The sequence below is a fragment of the Mytilus galloprovincialis genome, chromosome 4 (genome assembly GCF_965363235.1).
Source record: "Mytilus galloprovincialis chromosome 4, xbMytGall1.hap1.1, whole genome shotgun sequence".
NCBI lineage: Eukaryota > Metazoa > Mollusca > Bivalvia > Mytilida > Mytilidae > Mytilus > Mytilus galloprovincialis.
The window spans coordinates 78,533,537-78,547,444 of NC_134841.1; the positions used below are offsets into that span (position 1 = coordinate 78,533,537).

Consider the following 13,908-nt stretch of genomic DNA (forward strand, 5'->3'; position numbering starts at 1 on the left):
TAAATAAACACAAATTTAGCAGCTGGTACTGGTTGCTGCATACAAATCATCTCTAAAAGTCCATCAATCTGCCAGACCAAAACATTTTTCAATTGCATTTTTTCTCAACAAAATGTACACATAGGTTATAGTTTATCTTGTTAGACAAATATGTATACAACCTTATTTGTTAAATATGAAGCACAGTCCAAGTATGCTGTACATTTTCAGGTCAACTGCTATTTCAACTACTGCTTATAGTTCATACGAAAAATGATAGCGGTCATCACACTGTCTTTATCACCCTGCTCAGCTCTTAATCAAAATGCATATTACATCTTTGAGACTTCAAATACATTGACCCACCCTTAGTAACTCTAACCTGGAAATATTAATGACATCAAAATGTATGAACCGACGGTAATAACTTTTACCTGAACTTATCAAGACGTCTTTCTGTTTGCTGGTGATACAAAGAAAACACTTGTTTCAATCATGCAAAATACTCCAAAAACCTGATTAATCAAATATCTGCTTCTCTGCTTATTGTAGAATATCTGTGCTTGACACAGTATGAAGCCTTTTTGAACTTTTTCTCTGCACTCACTCAACAAAAAGCTTCATATTTTGAATCGCAGCTGATATTTTACGATATCAGTATGCATAAAACCTGATAATCGGTACTACATAACCAACTATGAGCCATTCTGTGTAGCAGGGAGATAAAAAAAATAAACAGTTGACACAGAGATATGTCTCGCCTGTCAGCATAAAATTCAGAAAAAAACAGTCTGATAGACACCAACATTGCTTATTGATTCAAAGTCACTAGACCCTGATCTAGTGGACAAGGACCTTGTAATGGTCAACAAACTAATGTGAACAGGCAGAAATGCAACTTTATATGAAATGTTGTCTTTTGTAAGTTCCCATCAATCTAACTTTAGCAGAAAAATTCAAAATTGTTAATTAATTCAAAGTCACTGGATCATGACATAGGGGACAGGGACTCAAAATAGTCTTCAAACCGATATGTACTGATGGTAATGCAACTTTGCATTAAATATCAATGATCTCTCACAAGTAGTTTCTATCAAACTCACTTGAGCATAAAAATTTATTGATTGTTGACAACTTATCATCTTGGCAGGAAGACCAATCCCTATGTCTCGCTTTCCACGACTTTCATCGCAGGAGAGACAATAAGTTATAATAAATAAATACAACAATAACAGAACAACTTTATTGTTATTTGATTATATTTATAAATTAATCTACAAAGAATATATCAAAGTATATAACTAAAGATCTAAAAAAACAGTCCTATAGATACAATTGCACTTTATGATTTATATAACAAATACAAGCATTGTGCCTAATAATATCTAAACAATATATATGTAAATTAAATGTGGTAGTACAAGATCTGTAAGGTCAAGGAACCTTAATTTGCATTAACTTGGAATAAGAAGATTTAGAGACAAATAAACTTATGTGACAATATATGTAGTTCTGCCACAGAATATTTAAGAAAAAGATTTTAAGTTTCTTCAAACCGTCGAAGTAATTTAAAAAAAAACCCACTAAAACTAAGTGTTACTTGAAATATCTCTTTCACTGAATATCTTTGAAAAAAATGGAAGTAATAAATTGCCTTAATGTTTTTCAAAATCTTACAAGATGTGCTTCGGTCCATTCTCATGTGTTTATTGTGTTCTATAATAAAACGATAATGACATAAAATAATGAGCATCATTACAAATTTTGAGATTTAAGTATGATTATTTTAATTTTTCAAACAATGGTATATCACAGATTATCAAGTTATGGAGAGTATTGCATGTCATAGATAAACTGTCAGCAGGAAGTAATTAATAATTCTGAGTTAAAAATGTGTTTTTTCTGAAGGTATAACAGCACAGCCACAGGAAAAAATATTTAGACAATCTTCAAAAGCACCATTTATAAACAACTTCTTTCATCTTGTTAAACCCTGCTTCTTTTCATCTAATAACAGTAACAATTTCACTCAGAAAATGGTGGAACATAGACCAGGACCCCAAAAACAAAAAATGCCAAACTTCAAATGGAACATTTATAACACTATTTTGTGTAAAAAATATATATAAATAAGATAACATATTTGCATAGTGAAACTGTCCCATAACAATATCTTCAATGGAAGATCTCACAAAATATCACAAACTATGAAAATAAATTCAAAAAGTTAGATTGTATATATCAAATTTATATTACAAACACATAACATTATTCGTTGTCATGCCACATATATCTTCTAAAACAATCATTTACAAATTCATAAAATAGTAACCAATGCCTTGTTTCACTAAAATATTAAAAGCTTTTAATATCAAAAATGCCAATTACAAAGCAAAAGATAGAAATGCTTGCAATTTTCATATATAATGTACATTAAAATTCATAGAAAAATACAATTATTATATTTTTGACTAGTTTTCTAAATAAATATTCCATTAAAATCTAAATTGATTTTTTATAGAGTAAATTTAAACAATTATCATTTCATATTTATTGAACCTTATGTATACACCTTATCGCTATTCCCGGATGACCCTAGAATCGGTTTCAGTAGAACTATTGACATCAAACAACACTAACTTTTCCATTGTGACATCAGATATTTTGTATTATGACGTCAAAATTTTACAGAAACCTGTGTGTTGTCCAATAATGGCGGACAAATAGCGATAAGGTGCATCTAAATAAGGTAATGAGATATTCACATATGTGTATTTGAATTTGATCTGACCTTTCAAAGATACCTTAACAACAGATTTGATTTCTGCAAGGATAAATGTCATTTTTGATTTAGAATTAATTTGTTTTTTATAAAAAAAGAAAAGAGTCATATAAAAATAAATTATCTTCTTTTAAGCAATTCACTTATGTTATAACATTCTGCTCAATCGTACCAACATTCCTATAGTAAACATTGAACTTCAAGACTCATGTCAATGACCTATGATAAAAACAATTAATACATAAGCTCAATGCTAATACAAAGTCAGTAAGTAGTTTTACATGAAAAGTTGAAAGCCTGTAATAATACATTATAAGATTGAATAAGAAAAAGCAACCTACAGCTGCTTGTACCCTTATAGTCTGCACTGTTAGCCACTAGTCTGATGCTCTGGACTAGTTGATGGAAAAGTTTTTGGCCCAGACTGCAGCCTTACCAATTCTTCTTGACCGTGACATATAATACATAGGTCTGGAGAAGTGGTAACTTTCTTGGTTTTTTGTTTTTTAAATATGGTAGTATTCCACTAAGGACCACTTGGGTCTTTAGTTCAAACATAAGGCAAATGATTCCCCACCTGTATTAAGCTATTAAGCAGTCAATACTATTTAACTTAGATAAAATCCAACTAGATGTTCATTTAATGGAATACTATTCTACAAACAAAATTTACAATAGGATCTAGAATTTAATTCATGTAATTGGTCTACCTGTATATAAAGTTTAAAATCTCACATGAATGATCAACAGCAGTTATTTATATCCCGTAAAAAAAACACAATGCAATAGCTGCTTTTCACATTCACTTTTGTCTTTTGACAAACACAGCACTTTTGTAACACTAATAACATTTCAAAAGTTCATACCAAAAAGGTGATTCAGACAGTATCATTAATTGCCAATAATCTTCCCAGATATGTCTCCCTGAAAAAAAAGAAACACATTTCAATATAGAAAACATAAACAGATATTACTATCAAATCAAAAAGACGTTTTGACAACTTGTACATATAAATAAAGAACTATATATATATAAATATTTATATTTCTATTTTGTTAAGGTTAGCATTTTTTATTATTGTTCACACATTACACTGAAGTGATAGCAAACTTCACAAACTTAAGGTTTCATTACAACGCAAGTTCAGCCTCAATCTACAAGAATATATGCAAGATAAAGGATAAAATGTTTTTTTGGTAATACTTACAGGTAATGAGTAGATGAACAGGAATAACAGGAGAAGAACCAAGACTAGGACAATGAAACCAATGATCCACCATTTGTAATTACGCCAAATTATATGCTTGAATGATTTCCATGGTGACGCTAACCAAAAGAAGGAGGTCTCTGGACGTCTGTAAAATAAAGTAGTGATATAAGTAATCACATCATTAAATTATTAACTGTCACCCTATAGTTATGTATTAATTGAATCATTTGGTTTTTTTTTACAATTGATATTTGTTAATGCATGTACAACAATGATGCTGACTGATAATTTCATCCATCTTGCATTTATGTCAACAAAGCCATAAGGTATGTATATTTACATATTTACATTGACAGTCATTAAATGTGTACATTAACTTCAACAACATCATTACATGTGTACATTTTAAAAGTAAACAAAGTCATTAAGTGTCTACATTTAAGTCAACAGTCATAAAATGTGTACATTTAAGTCAACAAAGTCATTAAGAGAGTACATTTCAGTCAACTAAACACTTTAATGTATGTTTATTGTTAAACAACTTACTTTGGTGGATCCAGATGAGGATTCATGTTTGGTTCCTCCTGACCTTGACCTGATGGTCTCTCTTCTGCTTCAGCTTTTGTTACTAACTCTAATTCCATTTCTATTTTTCCCTGAAATTAAAAAAAATCATGAACACTGTGCATTCTTTAATTTTATTCATGTTTAACAAATTACAAGCATAATAGCTTGAGATTTATCAATATCTATTTCAAAATTTAAATGAACAGCCGTCTTTTATTTAAAGAATCCAGATAATTTAGAGTAAGGGTTCAATCATGGTTATGGTCAGGTATGGGGATGTTCTAGGTAAGAGTTAGGTTTTAGTGCTAAGGGCAAGGTTTGGGATTAAGGATAGTTAAGTATTGCTCTTTATGGGTTGTGATGGTGTGTTCTCATTTCGCCTTAACTGGAAATTCCAGGTAAAAAAGGTATACTAAGGCCAGATGGGAATTGAATTAAGGCGAAATGTGAATTTAGATAAAAATATTAAATAAACAAATTAAACCTCTGTGTTTTTATTGCAATTTAAACAACATGCAATTAGGGAATTTTTTCTCTTGAATTATTATTTTTAATTAAAGTGACCATTTTTATGATTTCAAAAGTTGTGAAATCAGGAAAAATCCAAAAATAAAACATTTTAAGTAGGAAAGTTGCTTCTCTTAAATATTGTTTGTTTCATATTTAATAAAAGTTGAAACTTTTTTTTATTTTATGCAGTTAGAAAAATCTAAATAATCTAATTATCCTCAGAATTATCCTTTTACATTATCACTGGGGTAAAGCTGATGACCGTAACTGCATTCACGGTCATCCCAAGATGTCGGATGAAAAATTAGGTCAGTTTCTGTATTGTCTGTTAAAGTGTTTCTATATCATTTTCTTTACAAATCATACATTGAAACGATGTAAATTTATAAAAGAACCACTCGGAAATCACTAATTACTTCTCAGAAATGTGCACGAAACGGGAAATTCGATTTGAAAAAATCGCCAAGATGACCGTAAATCACAATCGAGATGACCGTAACAGAATCAGCGATTCATAACAAGGCTGACCGTAACTGCTTTTAAGATGACCGTAATTTGTAAATGATGACCGTAACTTTTAAAGGATGACCCTCAATTCTAAGAAATATCCGTATTTATATAACTATCTTTTTGTATCAAATGATTAATCGTGTTGGTATACACATATTAATATGAGAGTGTTATCCTATAGGTAGAAGAAAACAAGACGTGCTTCAAATGCAAAGATTACCATATGTATCTTTTTTACAGTAGAGGGTTTAATTTTTAAAATGAACATGCCAAAAGACATGCAAATGAACAGGAAGGGAAAACATGCTACAAAAGCGCGATAAAATGACACCTTACAAGCATAATGCAAAAAAATGTGGTGCACAGCCTTCAACTGCTAGACAAAAGATTTTGTTTTTGTTTCTGGGCTTCCTTTTAATGACATATAATAAATACACATTTTTAGAAATGCCAAAAAATTGCATGTACACCCATTTTTATTATATCGTCTTTCATTTTGTCGTGCAAATAAAATAACAGAAATATTTTGAAAATATCATTCGAATAAACTAGTGAAGGTGAGCTCCAGCAAAGTAGATCCTTAAAATAGTATTGTACGAAAACCGTATCACAAGGCGGAACGTTGTCAATTTGTATATATACAGAAATGTTATTCATACAGTCAGGATTCTACTTCTTCAAAATTATCTCCCCATTACGCCAGTTCATGCTCACAATCGTAGAAATGGAAGCCATTGTAGGGATGACGCTCTGACAATTTTGCTCTTGAAAACTGATAAATTTATCCACATAGCACCATTACGATCGATTGTTATATGTCAGTTATATTTTAAAAGACAAATGTATCTACTAGCTAATGATCTTGTCTGCATTGATTCAACTTAAAAATATTGTCTGTTCGGATGTCAGATGGAATTTTTTTAAATGCTTAAGGTTTATGTACCCTTCTGTAGCAATTTTTGTACGAATTTTTCTAACCTCAATTGTATCAAAACTAAAGATATAATAAATAATAGAGATAGGCCATTTAGTACATGTTCCAAGGGGAAACTTGATGCAAAGCATTATTTTTTACTGTTTCATTGCATTTGATAGAAAAAGAGGACTTTGTGGCAAATAAATCAAGATTTTTATAGAAAATCCACAGCCTTAAATACAGAGATTTTTGTTATAAAATTTGAAACATAAATTACTCACTTGATTTTCTATGATGTGCTAGTGTTTATTTTTTACAAAAAGTTCTAAGTAACCTGTAAATTCCAAAACACCTCGTGCTGAGTCACTAAAGTCGAGCGCACCCTAAAAGGTGTACTTGATTTTGGCCATATTTATACTTGTCTTAACCAATAACTACATTTATAAACTTGTTTTAAGGAAATCAATGCTAGCACTACATGCAATAATCCTATATCTATCAGTCATCAAATTGCCAAATATGAGAGTACAAGGATAAAGGCTGTGGATTTTCTATAAAAATCTTGATTTATTTGCCACAAAGTCCTCTTTTTCTATTAAATGCAATGGAACAGTAAAAAATAATGCTTTGCATCAAGTTTCCCCTTGGAATATGTACAAAATGGCCTATCTCTATTATTCATAATATCTGTAGTTTTGATACAATTGAAGTTTGAAAAGTTCGTACAAAAATGGCTACAGAAGGGTACATAAACCTTAAGCATTTAAAAAAATTCTAATTAAATATTTCGTGGAAGGGCAGACTAAACATTTTCAGTGGTTGAAGATTATAAACCCTAGTTATCACACACAAGAAAATCATATTTTTTCGAAGATATCCATTTTCATCATCCAAATTAAAAGACTGTCGTCAAGTACTTTTAGAAAAAATAGCTATTCGAACACACCTACTCTGTTTTTGTGATTCATTAGATAGGTACCTCCCTTGACCCATATATTTCATCTTTTCTTACTGTCATTTTTTACGTTATAAAACCAACCTCAGCTTTGATATATAATAATGATAGAATCTGAAGCGATATGCTATATAAAATACTCTTGCTTTGTACGTTTTAAAGACAAAATATACACCCCAAACATGCCCTAACATAAAAAGGTGCACTCGATTTTTCTCTTTTCGATACGATCGTTACCTGTTTTGGGGAATTTTTTCTTGATTCACATAATGGAAGGGCAGACACGAAAATTTCTGAACTGAAAGATTGAATATGTTCTCCGTCCGTGATAAAAAAAAATCGGAGGTTATGCATTTTCTACATCCAACTTATAGATACTATATATAAAAAAAGAAGATGTGGTATTATTGCCAATGAGACAACTATCCAGATAAGACCAAAATAAAACAATTAACAACTATAGGTAACCGTAAGGCCTTCGACAATGAGCAAAGCCCATACCGCATAGTCAGCTATAAAAGGCCCCGATAAGAACCATGTCGTCGACTTGATATCTTATTGTTTTGCATTAATATAAAATTGAGAATGGAAATGGGGAATGTGTCAAAGAGACAACAACCCGACCATAGCAAAAACAACAGCAGAAGGTCACCAACAGGTCTTCAATGTAGCGAGAAACTCCCGCACCCGGAGGCGTCCTTCAGTTATAGATGTTGTAGATACATTGAAAACTTATGCATATGGTGTTTTTAAAATAAGAAAATTGTCGTTTTATTTGTTTCTATTAACTTTTTAAAATTTTGTTACTATATCAAACATTACAGTTAACATTTATCGCTTTCTCGATAAACACAGAGCTTCGATTCTTTTGTTCTATTTCAAAAGTGTTTCCGCCTGCATATATCAAGACAAATTAAGATTTTAATCTGCTTCCATCCGGAACCATACACATGGGCTCGATTACCAAATATTCGTATGTATTATTAATGTTTTTAATGCTCCATTTATTGGCATTATGTTTTTCTCGTCTGTTCGTCTGTGTGTTTGTCCGTTTGTCCAGCTTCAAGTTAAATAAAATTGAAACTTAGTACACATTTTCCCTATGGTATGATCTTTTTAATTCTTATGCCAAATTACAGTTTTATCCCATTTTCATAGTCCACTAAACAGAGAAAATGATAGTGTAGATGAGGCATCCGTGTACTAGGGACACATTCATGCTTCTTCAAATTTTCGTCGTATCGCTGTCAATTTGTGTTAAAATTTTAACGTTGATATCAATAAATATTTCATTGTTTACGAGAAATATGCAATTTACTATCATTGTTATAAATCCTAAATATGGCCAATTATATTATAGTTTAAAAAAAGAAATTTATGAAACATTTTATAAATATCCGCTAACCGAGCCCCTATTGAGATCGACAAACTCAACAAAAAAGCTTTGAATACAATACGGATATTTCTTAGAATTGATGGTCATCCTATAAAAGTTACGGTCGTCCTATATAAATTACAGTGAGTCTTTACAAATTACGGTCATCCTTTACAAGTTACGGTCATCTTTTTACCAATCACGGTCATCCTTGTTTTATGTTACGGTCATCTTGAAAATATTTTGATTATGATTTACGGTCATCTTAACGATTTTTTCAAATCGAATTTCCCGTTTCATGCACATTTCTCGGAAGTAATTAGTGATTTTCGAGTTATTCTTTTATAAATTTACATCGTTTCAATGTATGATTTGTATAGAAAATGATATAGAAACACTTTAACAGACAATACAGAAACTGACCTAATTTTTCATCCGACATCTTGGGATGACCGTGAATGCAGTTACGGTCATCAGCTTTACCCCAGTGATTATGCAACACACAAAAAAGTTTAATAGAACAAAAAAACATGTTTTCCAACAGACTTTTATAACAGAAACTTTAATAATAAAAAAAAAATGAATTAAAAAAAAAACTGCTTATTGTATATTAAATTTGTAAGGATGCCGTTGAACCTGGTTTCTCGCCTACTTTTGATGTTAATAGCAGCCTCAACAAAGATGAGAAAAAAAATAATAAATATATCCTCTCTATACTAACTTTTGATTGTCCAAGTTTTGTAAAAAAAAACAGGATAGTTTATGAATAAATGTTTTAAAAACTTTAACTGCAGACTATATGTAATGTATCTAGAAGAAAAGCTAAGTCCATTCATAAGTAAAATACGGAAATAAAGAACAAAATTTTAACTTAATTTCTTTCTAGATACTAGTTTTTGATAATAAACAAGCTTCTGTCCAAGTTTGGTACAAATCCAGGATAGTATAAAAAAGAAATCAAAATTTTAAAAACTTTAAACTCTGAGTGAATGTAATGTTTTCCTGGCAGAAACAATAAGTCCATTTATATGTAAAATACTGAAAAAATTGAATATTACATCTTACAAAATTTACTTCTGCATACTATCTTATGATCATAAACAAGCTTCTGTCCAAGTTTGGTACAAATCCAGGATAGTTAAAGAAAATAATTAAAATTTTAAAAACTTTAACCACAGAGTGAATGTAATGTTTCCTGGCAGAAAAACTAAGTCCATTTATAAGTAAAATACTACCATTATAGTAATATTTATTTATGTTTATGTAAATAGTTCTTGTGCTTTATGTATTAGTGCTTTTCTCTCATGTGATTCTTAATTACATGTACATTATTACATTATTAGTTTTCTAATTTAAAAATACATTTTAAAAAAGATGGGCCACTCTTAAAAGAATTATTCAAAAAGAGAGGCATTGGAAACACACAAAAAAAAAACAATCTTTTAAAAAGTATTTCAAGACTGATTTTGACATTAAAATAACACATATCAAACATAATTGCAATACAAACAAAGAATTACTTAATTCCATTGTTTACACAAGTTCCCATTTCGCCAACTAAAATTCTTTTAACCTGAAAATTTGTACTAAGGCAAACTGGGATTAATTTTATATAATAATTTTGACAGCTAAGGCGAAATGAGAATAAGCCGTTGTGACTCCTAAAGTAAAAGAAGGCCAAGTGAACCAGTATTATCTAAGTTAAAAATGAAAAATATCAAATAAATTATTCATAAAAGCATATGGTTATTACCAATCTTTACTATTGGTTCTTGAAGACGTAGACAAAACGAAAAACAAAATATAATAGCTTTTATGAGTTTTTCAAAGTAATTTCCTACTTCTTGAAAAAATCTTTTGTAGGACAGATCCGTGAACCAAGTAGAACACAGAATTATTACCAATGATATACCACATGAGTTAGCCCTAGGTTTTTAGGGTTGAATTTGTTGTTTAATCCTTGGAAATCTGTATGTTAAGTTGATTTTTGTTTGTTTTTTCTCATGTTTTTGTCTGCCTTGTGACTACTTTACAGCTCTCCTTGTGTCTACTTATTTTATTAAACCAGTCTTTTCATATACTTTTACAACTTACAAATTCACTAGATCTAAAATTTTCTACTTGCAGTAATGTAAATTCCCTATTGACCAGTTTTCCATTGTATTTTCATACTTTGTGAAAAATAACTCCCATCTTGTCTTTTCAAAGTAATTTTTACTTGCTGTAAATTACCTTAAACCTGCCATTTCACATTTATAATGAAAATTAATATAAAAATGACTGCTTCTATTGATTCTTCTTGTCTTCTCAGTAATTTTCTACATATTGTTAGTACCCACTAACTTGTCTTTTACAGTAACTTTCTAAATACTATAAATGTCTCCTAGCTTGTTTTTTTTATAGTAGTTTTACACTTACAGTAAGTTCCCTTTGGCCAGTCTTTTCACCGTTTTCTCCAACCTGCTCGCCATAAACAGGCCAGTAACCTTTCAGACGTTTTTGGTCAAACAATGAAACGAGTTCCACTTGTGGGTTAAAGTCTGGAAGTCTGTCTAACTGACACTTGGAACTGGACTTTGCTGGTTTAGGCATTGCGTTCAGGTTAAGAGATAATGTTCCTGAAATTTAATCAAAATTTATTAAGCAACTGTAAAAGATGCCAACACATATCAAGATGAAAACATATTATAGCATTTTTCTCAATATTAGATATGTTGTGCCATAAAAGATATATTATCAAAGATTTAAGTGAAAATATATTTCTTTAAGTTATTGGTCCAAATCATTGCATTAAAACTATTTTTTATAAAGTCCTCGAACTGGAATAACCTATTGAGCATGTTTTTTTTTAAATTAAAAGGAAGCTGTCTCAACAGAATTGCAATTAGTTCTAATATGAAGAATTTTAATCAAAGCATATGACGTGCAGACCGACAGACAGACAACTGTATATCATAACACAAACTGTCTATGACGGCTGTATAATTAATAATCCATAATTTTTTATGTAACTTACCTAAGAAGTCATCTGGATTAAAGATATCATTGTCCCAGATTTGCATCATTATAATGGGTTGAAGATGTTGTACTGTCTCATCTAGGCTCCAGAAATGTTCCTGAAAAAAAATATATAATGAAGATTTATATTCAAAAAACAAATGAAAAACTAAAATGCAGAGGCTCCAAACAGATATTCTAAGATTAAGTAATCTTCCCTTGACTAGATAAGTTTTAACATAAACCACAAGAAATAAATATAAAGAATGAAAACCAATTTGATATATTTTACAATTTTTGTACTTTGTTTACATGTAAGTAATGTACCTTTTTCTTGATGACCATTTGCTGTTCTTCAGGTATAAACTCAAATGGGAAGACAAATCTCCAGTTAAAGTTTCCCTCTCCATCTAGTGATCTGTAATACAAACATCACTCAATTGATAACAATGTTTATTTTACTGAATGTTGTAGCAAAACTATTTTTGTTAAAATCAAAGATTGCAGTGTTGTCTAAGACATCAAAATTCTTTAGTGTTTCCTTTTTTAAGATCTTAAAACCATTAAAAAAATTCACAGTATATCTCATATACTAAATTTAAGCTGGTTAGCAGTTTTATCTGGTATGAATTTCCTACTAACCTGTAATGAACATCTGTTTTCTGTTTCTCATCAATTCCAGAAACCCAGCCTTTAACATATATATCGCTCATAGATTCTCCCACCAGTGATGTCTCATCAAGTTTGACATCTACTGTGTTCCATATAATACATCTCAGAACATATCTATATAAAGAAATAAAGTAATTAATTTAAGATTGCATTTTCTACAAGATTGCTGCAGAGTAACAAATGTTCAATATACACATCATTTTCCATATCACATATATTTTAAAAGGGCTTAACTCCTATCTGAAAATCTTAACTAATTTTTAAATCTGCTCTATTGCTGATGTAAACATTTGACATAAATTATATAAAAAAATTGATGAGAACTCAACATCTCCTACCCTGCTTCACAGGTGGTGAAAATAAAAAAAAACATCCATAGTTATCTTTTATTTTTGTTGTTCTTTTAAGATTGAGATAGTTATTTCCCTTAAACTGCTAAAATTCATCTCTGATTGTAAGTTGATTTCATATTATATGTGTCTATATATTATAATGTCTATTGGCCTAAGAAAGAATATAAAGGAGTATCCTGCAAGACAATTAAATTTTTTTTTTTGTTGCAGTAATTAAACTATTGCCACATATCTTAGAAGTGCACTTTGATGATTTTTTTTTCTGTCAACTGCATGAATGTTTATCATCATTCCATGAAATAAGCTCTGTGAAAATGGTGATAATAAAAAGAGGCATATTGTATTTATCCATTATTGTTAAAGGCCAATATATATTAAACACTTGCTCTTTTGCTCTACGAGGCCCTATCTTGAATGGTGGACCAGGAGGTCCAAGGGAGGTAGGAAATATATATTGTACAACAAGAGGTTCAAATGAAATCAAACACTTACTCTTTTGCTCTACGAGGCTCTATCTTGAATGGTGGACCAGGGGGTCTAAGAGAGGTAGGAAATATATATTGTACAACAAGAGGTTCAAATGAAATCAAACACTTACTCTTTTGCTCTACGAGGCTCTATCTTGAATGGTGGACCAGGGGGTCTAAGAGAGGTAGGAAATATATATTGTACAACAAGAGGTTCAAATGAAATCAAACACTTACTCTTTTGCTCTATGAGGCTCTATCTTGAATGGTGGACCAGGGGGTCTAAGAGAGGTAGGAAATATATATTGTACAACAAGAGGTTCAAATGAAATCAAACACTTACTCTTTTGCTCTACGAGGCTCTATCTTGAATGGTGGACCAGGGGGTCCAAGGGAGGTAGGAAATATGTCCACAAACATCTGTATTCTTCCCTGAAAATAAAATGACACATACGTTTTGTCATATATTTACCATTATCACAGTTATATTTTTATTATTTAATAGTGTTTTAGCTTCTTAGAGAATTTTTATTTCAGTGTGTTCCTAAACCATCAATTAATCCTTTATACAGTTAAATTGTTTTGTATGTTCTTACGCAATTTTATCTCGGTGT

At 30.4% G+C, this 13,908-nt stretch overlaps 1 protein-coding gene across 6 annotated transcripts in view; it reads right to left on the reverse strand.

Annotated features, from left to right (window-relative positions):
- Positions 1-1,208: 1,208 nt before the first annotated feature.
- The window catches only part of LOC143073033 (myoferlin-like), a 92,155-nt gene continuing 79,455 nt past the window's right edge, over positions 1,209-13,908 (reverse strand). For all 6 annotated transcript variants that reach the window (XM_076248261.1, XM_076248260.1, XM_076248264.1 and 3 more), the window contains 8 exons: positions 13,638-13,726; positions 12,445-12,588; positions 12,130-12,220; positions 11,822-11,921; positions 11,224-11,423; positions 4,519-4,628; positions 3,970-4,117; positions 1,209-3,685 (listed from right to left, as the gene is read on the reverse strand). In XM_076248261.1, the coding sequence (XP_076104376.1) occupies positions 3,653-3,685; positions 3,970-4,117; positions 4,519-4,628; positions 11,224-11,423; positions 11,822-11,921; positions 12,130-12,220; positions 12,445-12,588; positions 13,638-13,726 (915 nt within the window). In that variant the 3' untranslated portion in view covers positions 1,209-3,652. The remainder of the gene's footprint in view (positions 3,686-3,969; positions 4,118-4,518; positions 4,629-11,223; positions 11,424-11,821; positions 11,922-12,129; positions 12,221-12,444; positions 12,589-13,637; positions 13,727-13,908) is intronic.